Genomic DNA, 13,803 nt, shown 5'->3' with positions numbered 1-13,803 from the left:
ATTAGATATAATGGTATTAGTAAATGAAGTTTATATTTGAGTGGGTTGAATATATATTCCAATCATTTTTATTCTGTTATATATTATTTTAATAGGGAGCTAGGTTTGTACTAACCAATTAGGTAGTTGTAAGAGTATTCAATAGTATATTAAAATTTTCATCCTAAATTAAATATATATATTATTGTGATTTGGGTTTCAGGTTTTAATTTTTTTTACTTAAAGGAAGAAAACAAATAATAATCGGTGATAATTTTGAAGAGGTAATAATTATTTTTAGTAAAAAATACTTAAATAGTATTATATATGTAAATAAAAAAATAATTTAAAATATAGGGTATTTTAGTATTTTCGTTAATGAAATAAGTGATATAATTGTTGAGAAGTGATTAATTTGAAAATTAATTTTGATTGAGTTTTTTTTAAAACTAAATAGAACAAGGACTTGTATTCATAATTATAAGAAAAAAAGTGTGACAATGTCACATGTGTCAATGTCAGGCTCCTTTATTGATAATCTAATTTTTGTAATTGAATAATTTTTTGAATGTATAAATAAAGTAGTAAGTATTGTTTTTTTATAAAGAAAACAGGGATCTATTATTTTATATACAATCAGCCAAAAGTGCATTTTGATACACCTTAACGTTTGGTAAGAGTTAATTAACTACATTCTATTTTTATTTTAAAATTTAGAACTAATCTGAAAACATTTAAATTTTTAGTTAAACTTTTTCCACATAAACTATCCTTTCTTTATATATTGGTAAAAGTGATTATATTTCACTTGAGCTTACTCGATAATAATGAGTCTAGTTACAAACTCAAAATAATTCTGTTTCATTTTCAAATAAAGTAATCATAGTTCTTTTCAAAAATTCAAAAATGTTAATTTTCATCTAAATAAGTCTCCTTTAATTGTGCATGTGATTTTCTTATTAGTTCACACAAAAGCTTTATTTGGTTTGAGTTATTTAAATAACTAAAACTAATCCAATATCTTTTCATTCATTTTTTCATCTATCATATTATTCAATTTATTAATTAAAATACTAAAATACTCTTTAATTTTATTTTATATTTTACTATATATTAATTTCTATATAAAAATAATTATATCTCCTTAAAATTTTCACTAATTTTTAATTTTTCTCTTTTTTAAATAATCACCATCAGTTAAGGTTTAACTATTCTTGCGTTCAAAATAAAATAAATTGAGTAAGTAATGAGATTTAATTGGAGAATTAAGTACTCATTCATAATTATGCAATGAGAAGTAGGTGTTAGCTTTATATTTGTAAGTTTTTTTTGCATCTCTATTCTTCTAATCAAAACACTTAATTTATTAAATAAAATATCAAAATATTTTTATTAAATTTAAATGATGTGGTAAGTGTTGCCGTTGACACCTCGATCGAGTGAAAATTGTATTTGTTTGAAGGATTCCATTGATAGAGAAGAAAGCAAGTGTGAGAGAACATGATGCTCATCTCTTCCACCATCAATCTTATGGCCACACCTAATCATTCATTTTCTCTCTCAAACAATTATCAGACCAAGCATGACCCTCTTTTTGTTTCCTAGCTTTTGGAACAGAATCTCTCTCTCTTTATGTCTTTCTTTCTCTTTTAACTTCAACCCACCATTTCTACTCTCTCTTTCCTTCATCATCCTCTATAACTTCCATCTTCTCTTTCTCTCTCTCACACACACAGTAGCTAACTAGGGTTACAACTTACCATGGACAAAACAACGTCCAACCAGCATCAAGAACAGATGATCATGAAATGCCCTAGATGTGATTCGTCCAACACAAAATTCTGTTACTACAACAACTATAGTCTCTCTCAGCCGCGACACTTCTGCAAGGCCTGCAAACGATACTGGACCAGAGGGGGTACCTTGAGAAATGTCCCAGTCGGAGGCGGTTGCAGAAAGAACAAGAAATTCAAGAAACCGACAACAACAAAAACAACAACCTCGTCCTCTGCTAACATGGAAGAAATTGTTTCTGTTACAAACCCTAATAGTATGACGCAAACCCATATGGACGTACCCACAAATAATACCGTGCTTTACGGTTTACCGACTCATCGTACCGATCTAGGGTTTGGCCGATTAGGGTTTTCCTCGGGGTTGTTTAATGATTCAGATTCTAATATTCTTTCAAGCTATAATAATAGTTCTACTAATTCTCTGTTGACTTCAGCATCTCCGAGAATGGTTTCTGATCTCATGTCTTGTCCAAACAACACAGGAGAATCTTATGGTTTTCAGAGACCTTATCTTATTGAAGGGCTGCAAATCGAAACAACAACAACTATGGCTTCGAAAGAAGATAAAGTTGATCCAAACAAATTGGATTTATGGAATGAACTTGTCCCTTCGTATTGCCAAAATCAGATGGGACAGATCAACCCATCCATTCAACACCACCCATCTTCTCTCTATTGGAATCCACAAATGACTTGGCTCGATCCTTCCATTGTTGACTTCTCTAGTAACTAAAAGACAATAGCGACGGTATTTTCTGTCGCTATATCTAATTTAGTCATCTCTTGATCTTCAGTTTCTTTCTAATTCTCTGATTAATTTCTCAGCCTCTTCTTTTTCTTGTAAAGAGGAAGGGTTGCGGCGGTTTAGAGGAGCCTCGGATCCGGGCGATCATGTCGGGTGCAAAAGAAACGGTAGAATAGTACATATTTATAAGTCATTATAATTAAGAATTCTCTTTGCTCTGAGAGGAACCTCGGATCCCATTTCATCTCTTTTAGTTAATTACTTAAACCCCATTTTAATGTTTCGTACGTTTGTAAACTTATAAGGTGAGGGCTTGGTCATGTGTTTTGATCATTGACTAAGACTTGTACTTCACGTAGAGGTTTGTCTTTGTGTTTTTTTCTTTCTTTTTTTTGAAGGCGGGTATATATACTGGTGGGTATAGGAATCTAGATCTCGTCGCCAAAACTTATCTCTGCCACATCAATATTAAAATGTACGTCGGCGAACAATTCTATTTGATCCAGTGGACGAATGTAGAATGGAGAGCACCGGTTGTATTGATTTAAAACAAACCAACAATATTAGTAGTTTGTTTGTGGGGGTGAATAAAACGTTTGTTCGTATGTATTTTTACTTATGTTATTATAATATATGTTTCTTCTCAATGTCTAATATAATCTGATTTTGTGAATTAACATGAGATGTGTTCATGAATCCCATATGTGTGAAAATGAACTATTAATTATAAAAATCAAGAGCTAGCTAGCTAGCTTTGTTAGGTTAGCTATAATGCTATATGTATATCTTTTCTATGATAGAGGAAGATGAAAAGGACAACCATATATGGCTTGGTTAGGAAAACAATGGGACCATATATATATCTCGATCGATCCATAAACTGGTACGTACGGTACATACAAACTAGTTGATCATTCGTCAAGTGGAATTAATGTACCGACATACATGTCATCATGTTAAGGGCAAAAGAGTAATTACAATTCGGGGTTGGTCACAATATTCATTCATGTATATATAATTATATGGTTAATTAGATGTGTTCATCATGAGTTGTATATTAATTCTAATAGCTTAGGTTTCATGCTTTTTGCTTTTTTGGGTTGATCAGATTTAGGGCCTGGTAGTGTACCTTGATAAAGAGATAACCTAAGTTGTACATAAAATAATCTATTTATAATGAAAAATTATGAGAGTAGTACACTACAAATGACATGAAAAAAAGAAAAAAAAAAAGAATTGGGATTTATATAAGTTGATTAAGGCTGCAAATTTAATGAGTCAATTACTCAAGTTGTCTCAAAGCGATGCTCGCTCAATTCAAGGATATTAAATTTAATTTGTTGCTAAATAATTAGCTAGATATAATCTAATAAAATATATTAATCTTTACATCGTATGATAGTGTCTAATAACAATATTTGAGTAATTAAGGGTTATTTTCATCTTATAATTGTAACTTTTTTTCTTTTAAAAAATAATATTTTAATTTTAAAATATTAAAATTTGGATAGGACTAATATTATTTTATTACTTACTTTGAATTGTTCTTGAAAATAATTTATTTTATTTTTATAAAATTAATATAATATGATATATATAAAATTCGACTAAGTATAATAAGAAAAATAATACAATATATATATATAAAGTGTCACCAAACACAACATAATTAATCATTTTAAAAATAATAACGAAAACATATCATAATAATAAATTCAGCATTGAACAAATTAATATAAAAAGCTAGTGAGTTCACCGAACTATTCATCATTTTTTTAATAGTTTTTCTGTTTTAATATATATATATATATATAGATGCTATGAAAAAATTAAACTACTGTAAAACAAGTGCAATAAATCATTCTTATAACTCATAAGTTATTCAAAATGAATAACATTTGAAAGTATATATAAAATATCTCAAAGAAAATAAGAGAAAACAATTTTTTTAAAATAAACAACAAATATTTTGATTCCTACAGAAATAAACTGTCCATAAATTTGAGAATATTAACAGGATAATCAACTTAGAGCATGATAATTTGTTGCAATCAAAAGGAGTCCAATAATCAAAAGTGCACACCTGGGTCAACACTAAATTAGCTAACAAGACGCTAATCCCGTTAGCCTAAACGCTCGAACGCCACGGGACACTTGGCGATGGATGACATGCCAACAATGCATTTATTTAAACAAAATGATGTCGTTTTGTTCGTCTTTTCCAATGATACAGAGCGAACGCCGGAGGATCGTGCTCGACGCTGACGATCCTTCCTAAAGCATTATCTCAGCCATCTTCCATCCTAATCCCTCCAAATTTCACCCATGTGCACGTCTCTCCATCACCTTCATTACTCCTAGGTTAAGAATTCAAACCCTGCCCTAAAATTAGGCTAGCTAGGACAAAACAGAAATCAAAGGATAAGGTTTCAGAAGTCAAATTCGATATAAATTCGATTTCGAAACCGACTTAGATCAAGTATAAATACTCCCTAGATCTTCTTCTTCCAATCCATCGAACAAAATCCAATAATCACACTGTTTGAAGATTTCCATTAGAACTCTGACGACTAGTTTTCGAAAAAATCATTCCGTTGATTCAATTTTTGATCAAAAGTTCTGAAAAGCTTCCTAAAGACAATTAGAGTGTTCTCCAATAAATAGTAAGCTTACAGACCCGTTGCAATTCAAATTGTGATTCAAAATTGGAAATTTTCAAGTTTGATCGGGTTGATTTTATTTAGGGTTCAATTTTGTGCTTTCTATTGAAAAAGATTTCATCAATTCATCCCCAATCAAAAAAACTCAAATTTGATTTAAAAATTTGGAAAATTTAAAATTCATGTTCTTGATCTTTTAAGCTTGAATTTTGATTCAAATAGTTGCCTAACATTTTTGTAAACATGTTAGGATGATTTTCTAATCAGAAAAATATATCCCGATCATGTTTGATCGAACTGAAAATTTTGAAATAAAAAGTTTAAATTTCAATTTTAAAATTTGTTATAGAGCTTACTTGATGTTCTTGTTTTGGTCGTGTTTGATTGTAAATATCATTTCGAAACTGTTGGAACAAGAATTTGTCCATGAGATGACCTAATTCAAAAGATCTCAAATTTTTCCCTAGAAATAGTTTTGAAAAATCAGTCGTCTTAGGGTTTGATTGATCGATTTTAGGGTTAGGGGTTTTGTTCCCTACATCTAATGGTGTTGATAACAACTTACAAATCATGCTTTCATGATTTGAATCAAAAGATACAAACCTGCAATTTTCAGACCAAATGAAGAAGATTCGGTATTCTTGGACCTAGTCTTGTAGGACCGATGACCGAGACCAATTATCGATATTCTTGAGATAGGACCGAGTCCAAGGATCGATGTTCTTGGGTAATGACCAAGAAATCCGACTAAGAATTTTCACATAGGACCAAGAGATTTGACCTAGGATCGAGACTTCCAAGACCTACAACCGAGAAATCTAGATCTGGGACCAAGACTTCCAGAACTAGGACCGAACAATCCGAGTTCAAGACCGAGCCTCCCGAAGCCTAGGACAGAACACTCTAGTCCTCTAACCGAGTATCCCGAGCCCAGATCTAGAGCACCCTCAGTCTAAACCGATCCCATCTAGTCTCTGACCAGTAAAAACAAACTCAAGCTCTATGACTCCGGTCATAAGGCCTGTTTGGTTCTACTTTTCAAAACCCAAAATTATTTTTTATAATTTTGGAACACCATTCATTTTTAAATAATTCCGAAAGGTCATAAAATGATTTCAAAATATTTTTGGGATATTTCCCAAACAAATATTTTGACTAAGGCTCCATTTAACATTAAGCACTTCTAAATATTTTTGTACAATTATTTACGTAATCGTTTAAAATATAAAAACTGTTTTTAACGGATGCGGATGACATAGCGTGAAAACTCTTTCCCGAACGTAATCAAATAACGAACCGTTTATAGAAACTTTAGTTTAAAGTACGTTTATACACGTAATTTTATTAATTTTTCTAAAAATTACTTGGCGACTCTGTTTTCAAATAAATAGTCTTTTATTAAATCAATTACGTTTGATTAATTTAAACCGGATTTCAATCAAATTATTATTTGATTATAACAAATCTCCATATTATTAAAATTTGAATAAAATTAATTATTTATACAAAAGCAGTCATACATTGTCAAAATTTATAAAAAAAATGTCTGACATAAAAATTAATTTTGAAACCATCGAATCTCGAGCCACCCCGAATCCCTTATTGTCACGTATCATCCATCGCATGCTAAACTACGGAACAATGGATTTTTTGGAATTACAATATTATATAATAATAAATTATGTATAATAATAATAAAACATAAAAATTAAATGATATAAGAATAGTGTGACTATTTTATCAAATATAAGAAATAAATTATATAAGAAGATAAATTTATACCAATGGTAAAAATATAATTACATATTAAAACATTATTAATATAATTTATACTATTGTTATACATTTTTATCCAACCAAACAAACATGTATATATATATATTTATTATATTTTTTAGATTATTTTTATAATATATTTATAATTAACTATTTTAAATATCAATACAAATACATTAATCTTTTATGTTAAATATAATACGAAGCACATTAATTATTTTTATTTATATATATATATATATATATATATATATATATAAATCCTTAATAGTTTTAAAGCATCGATATAAAATGAAAAAATATCATGTTAAATATATTATTTTTTAAATTTAATATTTAGATATTTATTTAAAGAATGAAATAAAATCTCATTAATAAAAAAAACAATATAATTATCAAATATCTTATCATATTAACAAAATATTATTTATTAAATTAAAATAGTTAAAATATTGTTTTTTTAAAAATTTAATATAAAGTAAATGTTTGTAAAAAAAATTATTATTAAATAAAACATTGAAATAGAATTAAATGAAAAATGGTTAGAAATGGTAATCATTTAAATTATAAACATAAATGCAAAATATATTAAAATAACAACTATCCCTAAAAAAAACTTAATTTTAATGGCTTGCTATTGATTTTCTCATATATCAATTAATTGCCATATATTTCTCAATTTTAAAATTTTATTATTGGTAAATAAGAAAATATTTATTATCATTTGTCTTAAGTTTTTATTACTTTATATTTTTTTTAATTAATAAATAAATTTAAATATTATAATTTTTTTAAGAATTTATACATCATTGTTTTAAAATTATATATATATATAACTTAAATATATTTATTTTAAAATTTTAAAATATATATCTAGCTTGATATATGATTTAAAATAAATTATATAATTAAAATAAAAATATTTATAAAATTTTAATTTAGACAATATAATAAACTATTTATATAACTTTTATAATAATTTTTTTAAAAATTATAAATTAATAAATAATTTTAAATATATATACTCAATTATATTAATATAATAAATGAAATATAATAAATGAGAAAGGATGGGGAAGGAAATTAGAGAAGAAAAGGAAAAAGTGTAAAGAAAGAGAAAATGGAAAAAAAATTTACAGCCAATCATCTAGTCATTAGTCATGTCATTTCTCTTTTAATTATTTCTCATAATAAATATATAATTAGAAAAATAGAGTTAAACTTCAAGTTATTATTTTAACAATAAGACTCACGTTATTCTTTTGTTTAATAACAATATTCACTCACCTTCTCATTTTTCTTATTTATAATTTTCTACTAAGTGTGTAATTTTAAAAATATTAGTTTATTTTATTATATTGAACAAGATTATTTGTTTGAGTGACAATATAATACACTGTGTATGTTAAATATATATATGCTGATTTATATAAATATAATAAATGTGTAGCGATAAAGGAAAGAAATTAGACTGAGAAAAGGAAAAAAAATGTGAATTGAGAATATATATTTATTTTTTTATTATATTTTTAGATTGGAAAAGAAACACTAATTGCATTTTCAGTCAACAACAGTCAATTAGCCTTATAATATTTTTTTATATTTTATTTGTGACTTCCTCAAACACTAAATATCTCATATTTGACAGAATTTTTTATTCTCTTTATTCTTTTCGATTGGAGATTGAATGAATACATATTCATCTAAAGTTATATCTCCCCAAAAATTATATTTTATTTTTATAAATAATTTAAATGTGAAAACAGTGTAATTTTTTTACTTCATAACATTCTTGACTCATCTTTTTATTTCTCTTATTTTTATTTTTCTACTAACAACGACCTATTCTAAAATTATTCGTTTAGTTTATTAAATTGAACAGATTATTTGTTTGAGTGACAATATAATATAATAGAATACAATGAATATAAGTTCTTAAATTGAAAACAAATAAATAAAAATGAAAAGAAAAACTTTGATTAATAAAAGATAGATGAAAGACCTCAGTAGTTCTCAGCATGCTTGAACAAACAAACAACTAAAAAGAAACTGGTAAAAGTCTCAAAACAACTAACAAAAACTGAAAATAAAAGTCTCAAAACAACCAACAAAAACCAAAAGAAAGTCTCAAAAAGAACTAACAAAAACTGAAAAAACTCTCAAACAACCAAACCATCACTGAGCTCCCTCCAAAAGACAAGAATATATGATGATAGCAATTCTAGTTAGGCAGATTAGACCAATGATCTGCAGGAATCATGGTACTTCCAGTAGCACCACCAGTTCCATTGTTCATGTTGCTCCAAAAATTCGGGTTTTCAAAGTGCAGTCCCTGATATGGAGGAGCTAACGCCATGTTCGGTTGCTGCTGCGGCTGCTGATGCATGAACATGGGTTCCATGTTGCCTGCTGTCTCCCTGCTGTTAATCAGCATTTGATAAAACTGGCTATTGGTAGACTGGTTTACCAGGTAGGGATTAACAGCACCACCGCCAAATCCATTATGAAGATGAATCTGTGATTTATTAATCATTAGAAAAGATAAAGATTGTCATATTCATAGAATCTAAATAAGAAAGAAACCCATCACCAGAAAAGTAAGATGCAGGAGGTGAAATTCCAAAACTAACCTGACCAAAGTTGATCGGCTGCAGGGATCCAACCGAGCCAGAGACGGTGGATAATGAGGATCTGCCGTTCCTCCTCTTCCGGGCGCTACCGCCGACGGGGACATTCCGGAGGGTACCACCATGTGTCCAATACCTCCGGCAGCCCTTGCAAAAGTACCTCGGCTGAGTGAGGCTGTAGTTGTTGTAGTAACAAAACTTGGTGTTGAAGGAATGACACCGGGGACAGCTCGGCGGCGGAAACGACGGCGGAGGCGGAGGCGGTGGAAGATTCGCCCGGGGAGGATTGGGAAGGAGAGGAAGCATGCTCATGTCCCGAGTACCTTCATTCTCCTCCATGTTATTCATTTTGTATATATAAATCTCATCACTTAGTCCAGTATTTATACATCAAAATATGTAAGAATAGAATTGTTTGTAGATGCTGGAAATCTCTAAAGTAAATATTTTTAAATTAATTTTATAGGAATCTTTTTATTATACATCTAATCTCTCAAATATGAACAAATTTTTAATTAATGACATTTCTCTAATGTAAATCTATTTAGAAATCTGGATTTTAACATTTTTAATGTCAATAAATGATTAGTTTGAATAGATGGACAAATTTGAGTCACTAATTTTTTGCTTTATCAAAATTGATAATATTTAATAAATATATTTCCACTAAATTAAATAATTAAATAATCAAAATTTAATGATGTTTAAAAAAATATAATAAACTTGTATAATTATATTTAGACATTTATTTACTACATTTTTTTACAGTTGTAATCTCATTAAATGTTATTTTTATATGTTATAGATTTTTTTTTATTTTTAAAATGTTTGATATATTTTGAAATAATAGATTAAAATGTATATACACTTACATATTTGTAAAATAATCTGGTTTTGTAGTATAAATAATTATTAATTTGAATAGTATTAGCAAATTTTTAAATAATTACTTATTAAAAATTAAAATAAATATAAAAAAATAAAATTTTGTTTTATAAAAAAAAAAAAATTTGCCGTATTTCAATATATCATTAATTTTTTTAACAAGATTTTTAAATAATTATTATTAAAATTTAAAATAAATATAAACTTAGATTAATTGTCGTATTATAAACGTTAATTACATGCTAAAATTTAGCATAATATAATAAACAATTTGTTTTTTAAACACTTGTCGTATTAACACAGAATTAGTTAACAAGTTTTTCAAACACTTGTCGTATTAACATAAAATTAGTTAACAAATTGTTTTTCAAACACTTGTCGTATTAATATATAAACAGAATTTGTTTTTCAATTTTATTTTGTCGCCTTACAATATTTTTTTATAACGGTATTAACTAATTTTAAATAATTATTACAAAATAAAATAAATATAAAAAAGAGAATTTTTTTCAAACTTTCTTTTTCATGTATTATAAATGAATAAATCATTATTTTTTTCTGTATTAATTAATTTTTAAATATTTTCTTATTAAAATCTAATATATATAAAAATGGAAAAAAATCTGTTTTTCATATTTTCCCTCATTTATTTACAATTTTTTAATTAATAAATTCTTATTTTTAAAATTAATTAAATAATCAAACATAATAATATTTAAAAAACTTTTAGAGATTAACATAATATTACATTAATATATTCAGTTATAAAGATTAACATAATAAAACTAATTAAAGTATATTAATGAATACATTTGATAAAATATATAAAACAAATATTGAAAATATTTTTATTTATTAACTAATTTTTAAATAATTACTCATCTTTATCCAAAACTTTTAAACTTTATCTTTATCTTATTTAATAATATTTTTTTTTTTAACATTAGATTTATTTCCATTTGAACAACTTATTAAAAGTTTTACAAATAAGTTATTAGAATGAATATAAATCAATAATATTTTTATTATATACTTATAATTTTTATTTTGTTTTAACGATATTATCTTATGTTAAAATAATAATTTATTAAATTTTAAAATATATATAAAATCACTCTTTCTAAAATAATTTCAAACTTTATAAAAAAAAATTCAATTATTTTTTAACCTTCTCATCTTACATTTAATTAATTATTCTAAAATATTTTCAAAATAATTACATATTTTTATAATTATCTTCTTTTTGTAAGTATATAAATTTTTAACTGTATTTACTAATTTTAAAATAATTACTTATTAAAATTAAAATATAAGAAGTAAAAACAAAACTACAAAACAATTACCTTTTTATTTTATTTTATTTCATAAATATGATTTTTTAAATAATTAGTTTAAATTTTTTAATTCATAATTTTATTATTAATGATTTTAATGTTTTAATTAAATAATATATTATATAAAGAAAATTAATATATATATATATATGTATTTTTTAAAATATATATTTATATATATAATTTAAGATAAAACGTGTATAAAAATATAATTTTAAATGTTTTGATTATTTTATTTATAATTTAGGCATTATGTAATAATATATATATATATATATTATAAAATTATAAATAATTATAAATATAATAAATATTTAAATAATATAAATGTTATTAATTATATATACAAATTTAAATATATTTATTTATGTAATTTTAAAATATATATTTAGATATATGGTTTTTAATAAATTGTGTTTAAAATATGTGGAGTGATAAGGAGAAAAAATTTGAGAGAGTGAATAATGGAAGAAATGATGTGTCATCACATCAATGAGAGAGATGAGGAAAGAGAGATAAATTTTATTATTAACCAGGTTATTCTCTTTTCTAAATTTTATCCCAATCATTTCTCTTAAATTATATAATTAAGAAATATATATTTATTTATTTGTAATTTAGGAATAATCAATAAATATAAATATTATTTTATATAAAATTTATAATTAATGATTTTAAAAATAATAGTGTATAATTCTTTCAACTTGTATATATTTATTTAAAACTATTATTAATTTATAATTTTAGAATTATTAATATTAAAAAAGTATATTTATTCTTATACACAATAATAAATATTTTTTATAATATAATAATTTACAGAAAATTTATTTTAATTAGTATATATATAGTTTAACAATTTTTAAAATATATTAATACATATATTTATGTTTTTAGTATTATTAAATATATTTATGTTTTAATTTATCTCATAAGAACAACTTATTTTATGTATAATTTGTTTAGAAGTTTGCTCTCAATATCTCAATTATATTAAAAACTATTAAATTAATAATATATTATATGTTTAAAATAAGAGAAGTGATTGAGGAGAAAGAATGATAAAGGGAACGAGTAGAGTTAATAAAAAATAATAGAGAAAAAACATGTCAGGTCATTCTCTTGCTTATTCTCTTTTTAATTCAAACTCTCAATCATTTCTTATATATTTCTTTAAATAATTTGAATGGTTAAATTAGCCAATTGTGTCTAATTATGAGGTCAATTTGATTTTTTTATTATTAAAATTATATAAATTAAGATTTTTAATATCTTCAACTTATTATCTTTGACATTATTTAGGTAATAATATACACATAATTAAATTTTTTACATGTCACCTTTTTTTTAACTATTTAATATATATTGATATATATCAATATATATTTGAAGTATATATATTTTGATACACAGATTTTAATTTGATAGGCTTAAATGGTTAATTTAAGATTTTAGTCTATAATATTCAAATTTTATTTTTATTTTTTATTTTGATTTATAGTGTTTTCTTCAATTTAAATAAATGTTCTATGTTATTTGAAACTAAAATTAGGGTTTTCTGTAAAAAATTTTTTAAAATGAATTAAATAATGTATGATTAGTATCTAACGAATAATCTAAGAAAACTTTTAGTCGAAAAACAAAGGCCTTTAAACACCCTATTAAGTTTAGATAAAATTCCTCAAAATTCCGTACTGTATGATATTTGAATTTTGTATCCCTCTTAATAAAAGTTTTAGTGAAAATTTTGAAAACATCAAACTTGAATTTGTGCAAGTTGATGAAATTTATACATTATGGTAAAAAAATATTGATTGTCATTAGAGATGTGGTTTAATTATGCATTAGAGTTTGTTGAATCATTGAGTTACAAAAATCGGTCTCTCTTTAGGTTTTAGTATTGTGGGATGATGTGATTTAAGTCCATTCAACACTGATTATAATGTAATAGAGATTGTATAACTTTTTAAAAGTTATCTTGAGATTACTATTAAGTAAGTA

The 13,803-nt window shown here is 25.0% G+C and overlaps 2 protein-coding genes across 3 annotated transcripts; one reads left to right on the top strand and one right to left on the bottom strand.

Moving 5' to 3' along the window:
- The first annotated feature begins 1,488 nt into the window (after nucleotides 1–1,488).
- LOC124928748 (dof zinc finger protein DOF1.4-like) lies at nucleotides 1,489–3,167 on the top strand. 2 transcript variants are annotated; one of them, XM_047468995.1, is made up of 2 exons: nucleotides 1,489–2,523; nucleotides 2,622–3,167. In XM_047468995.1, the coding sequence occupies exon 1, from the start codon at nucleotides 1,741–1,743 to the stop codon at nucleotides 2,506–2,508; it is 768 nt and encodes a 255-aa protein (XP_047324951.1). In that variant the 5' UTR covers nucleotides 1,489–1,740; the 3' UTR covers nucleotides 2,509–2,523; nucleotides 2,622–3,167. The 2 variants fall into 2 exon arrangements, with proteins under 2 accessions (XP_047324951.1, XP_047324950.1); XM_047468994.1 differs by having other exon boundaries at nucleotides 2,601–3,167.
- A 6,010-nt stretch (nucleotides 3,168–9,177) lies between these two features.
- On the bottom strand, nucleotides 9,178–9,922 carry LOC124929887 (dof zinc finger protein DOF5.3-like). The gene is made up of 2 exons (XM_047470269.1): nucleotides 9,587–9,922; nucleotides 9,178–9,471 (listed from the first exon to the last, which is right to left on the bottom strand). The coding sequence occupies exons 1-2, from the start codon at nucleotides 9,920–9,922 to the stop codon at nucleotides 9,178–9,180; spliced, it is 630 nt and encodes a 209-aa protein (XP_047326225.1).
- Between the last annotated feature and the right edge of the window lie 3,881 nt (nucleotides 9,923–13,803).

The sequence above is a fragment of the Impatiens glandulifera genome, chromosome 3, assembly GCF_907164915.1.
Source record: "Impatiens glandulifera chromosome 3, dImpGla2.1, whole genome shotgun sequence".
Classification (NCBI taxonomy): Eukaryota; Viridiplantae; Streptophyta; class Magnoliopsida; order Ericales; family Balsaminaceae; genus Impatiens; species Impatiens glandulifera.
This window is presented reverse-complemented; position numbering and strand designations above follow the sequence as displayed.

What these genes read in the sequence shown, in the direction of transcription:
- LOC124929887 (XM_047470269.1), bottom strand. Translation starts at nt 9,922, where the DNA reads ATGGAGGAGAATGAAGGTACTCGGGACATGAGCATGCTTCCTCTCCTT. An exon ending in AGCCGATCAACTTTGGTCAG is followed by an intron (nt 9,472 to 9,586) that starts GTTAGTTTTGGA and finishes AATAAATCACAG; the next exon opens with ATTCATCTTCATAATGGATT.
- LOC124928748 (XM_047468995.1), top strand. Translation starts at nt 1,741, where the DNA reads ATGGACAAAACAACGTCCAACCAGCATCAAGAACAGATGATCATGAAA.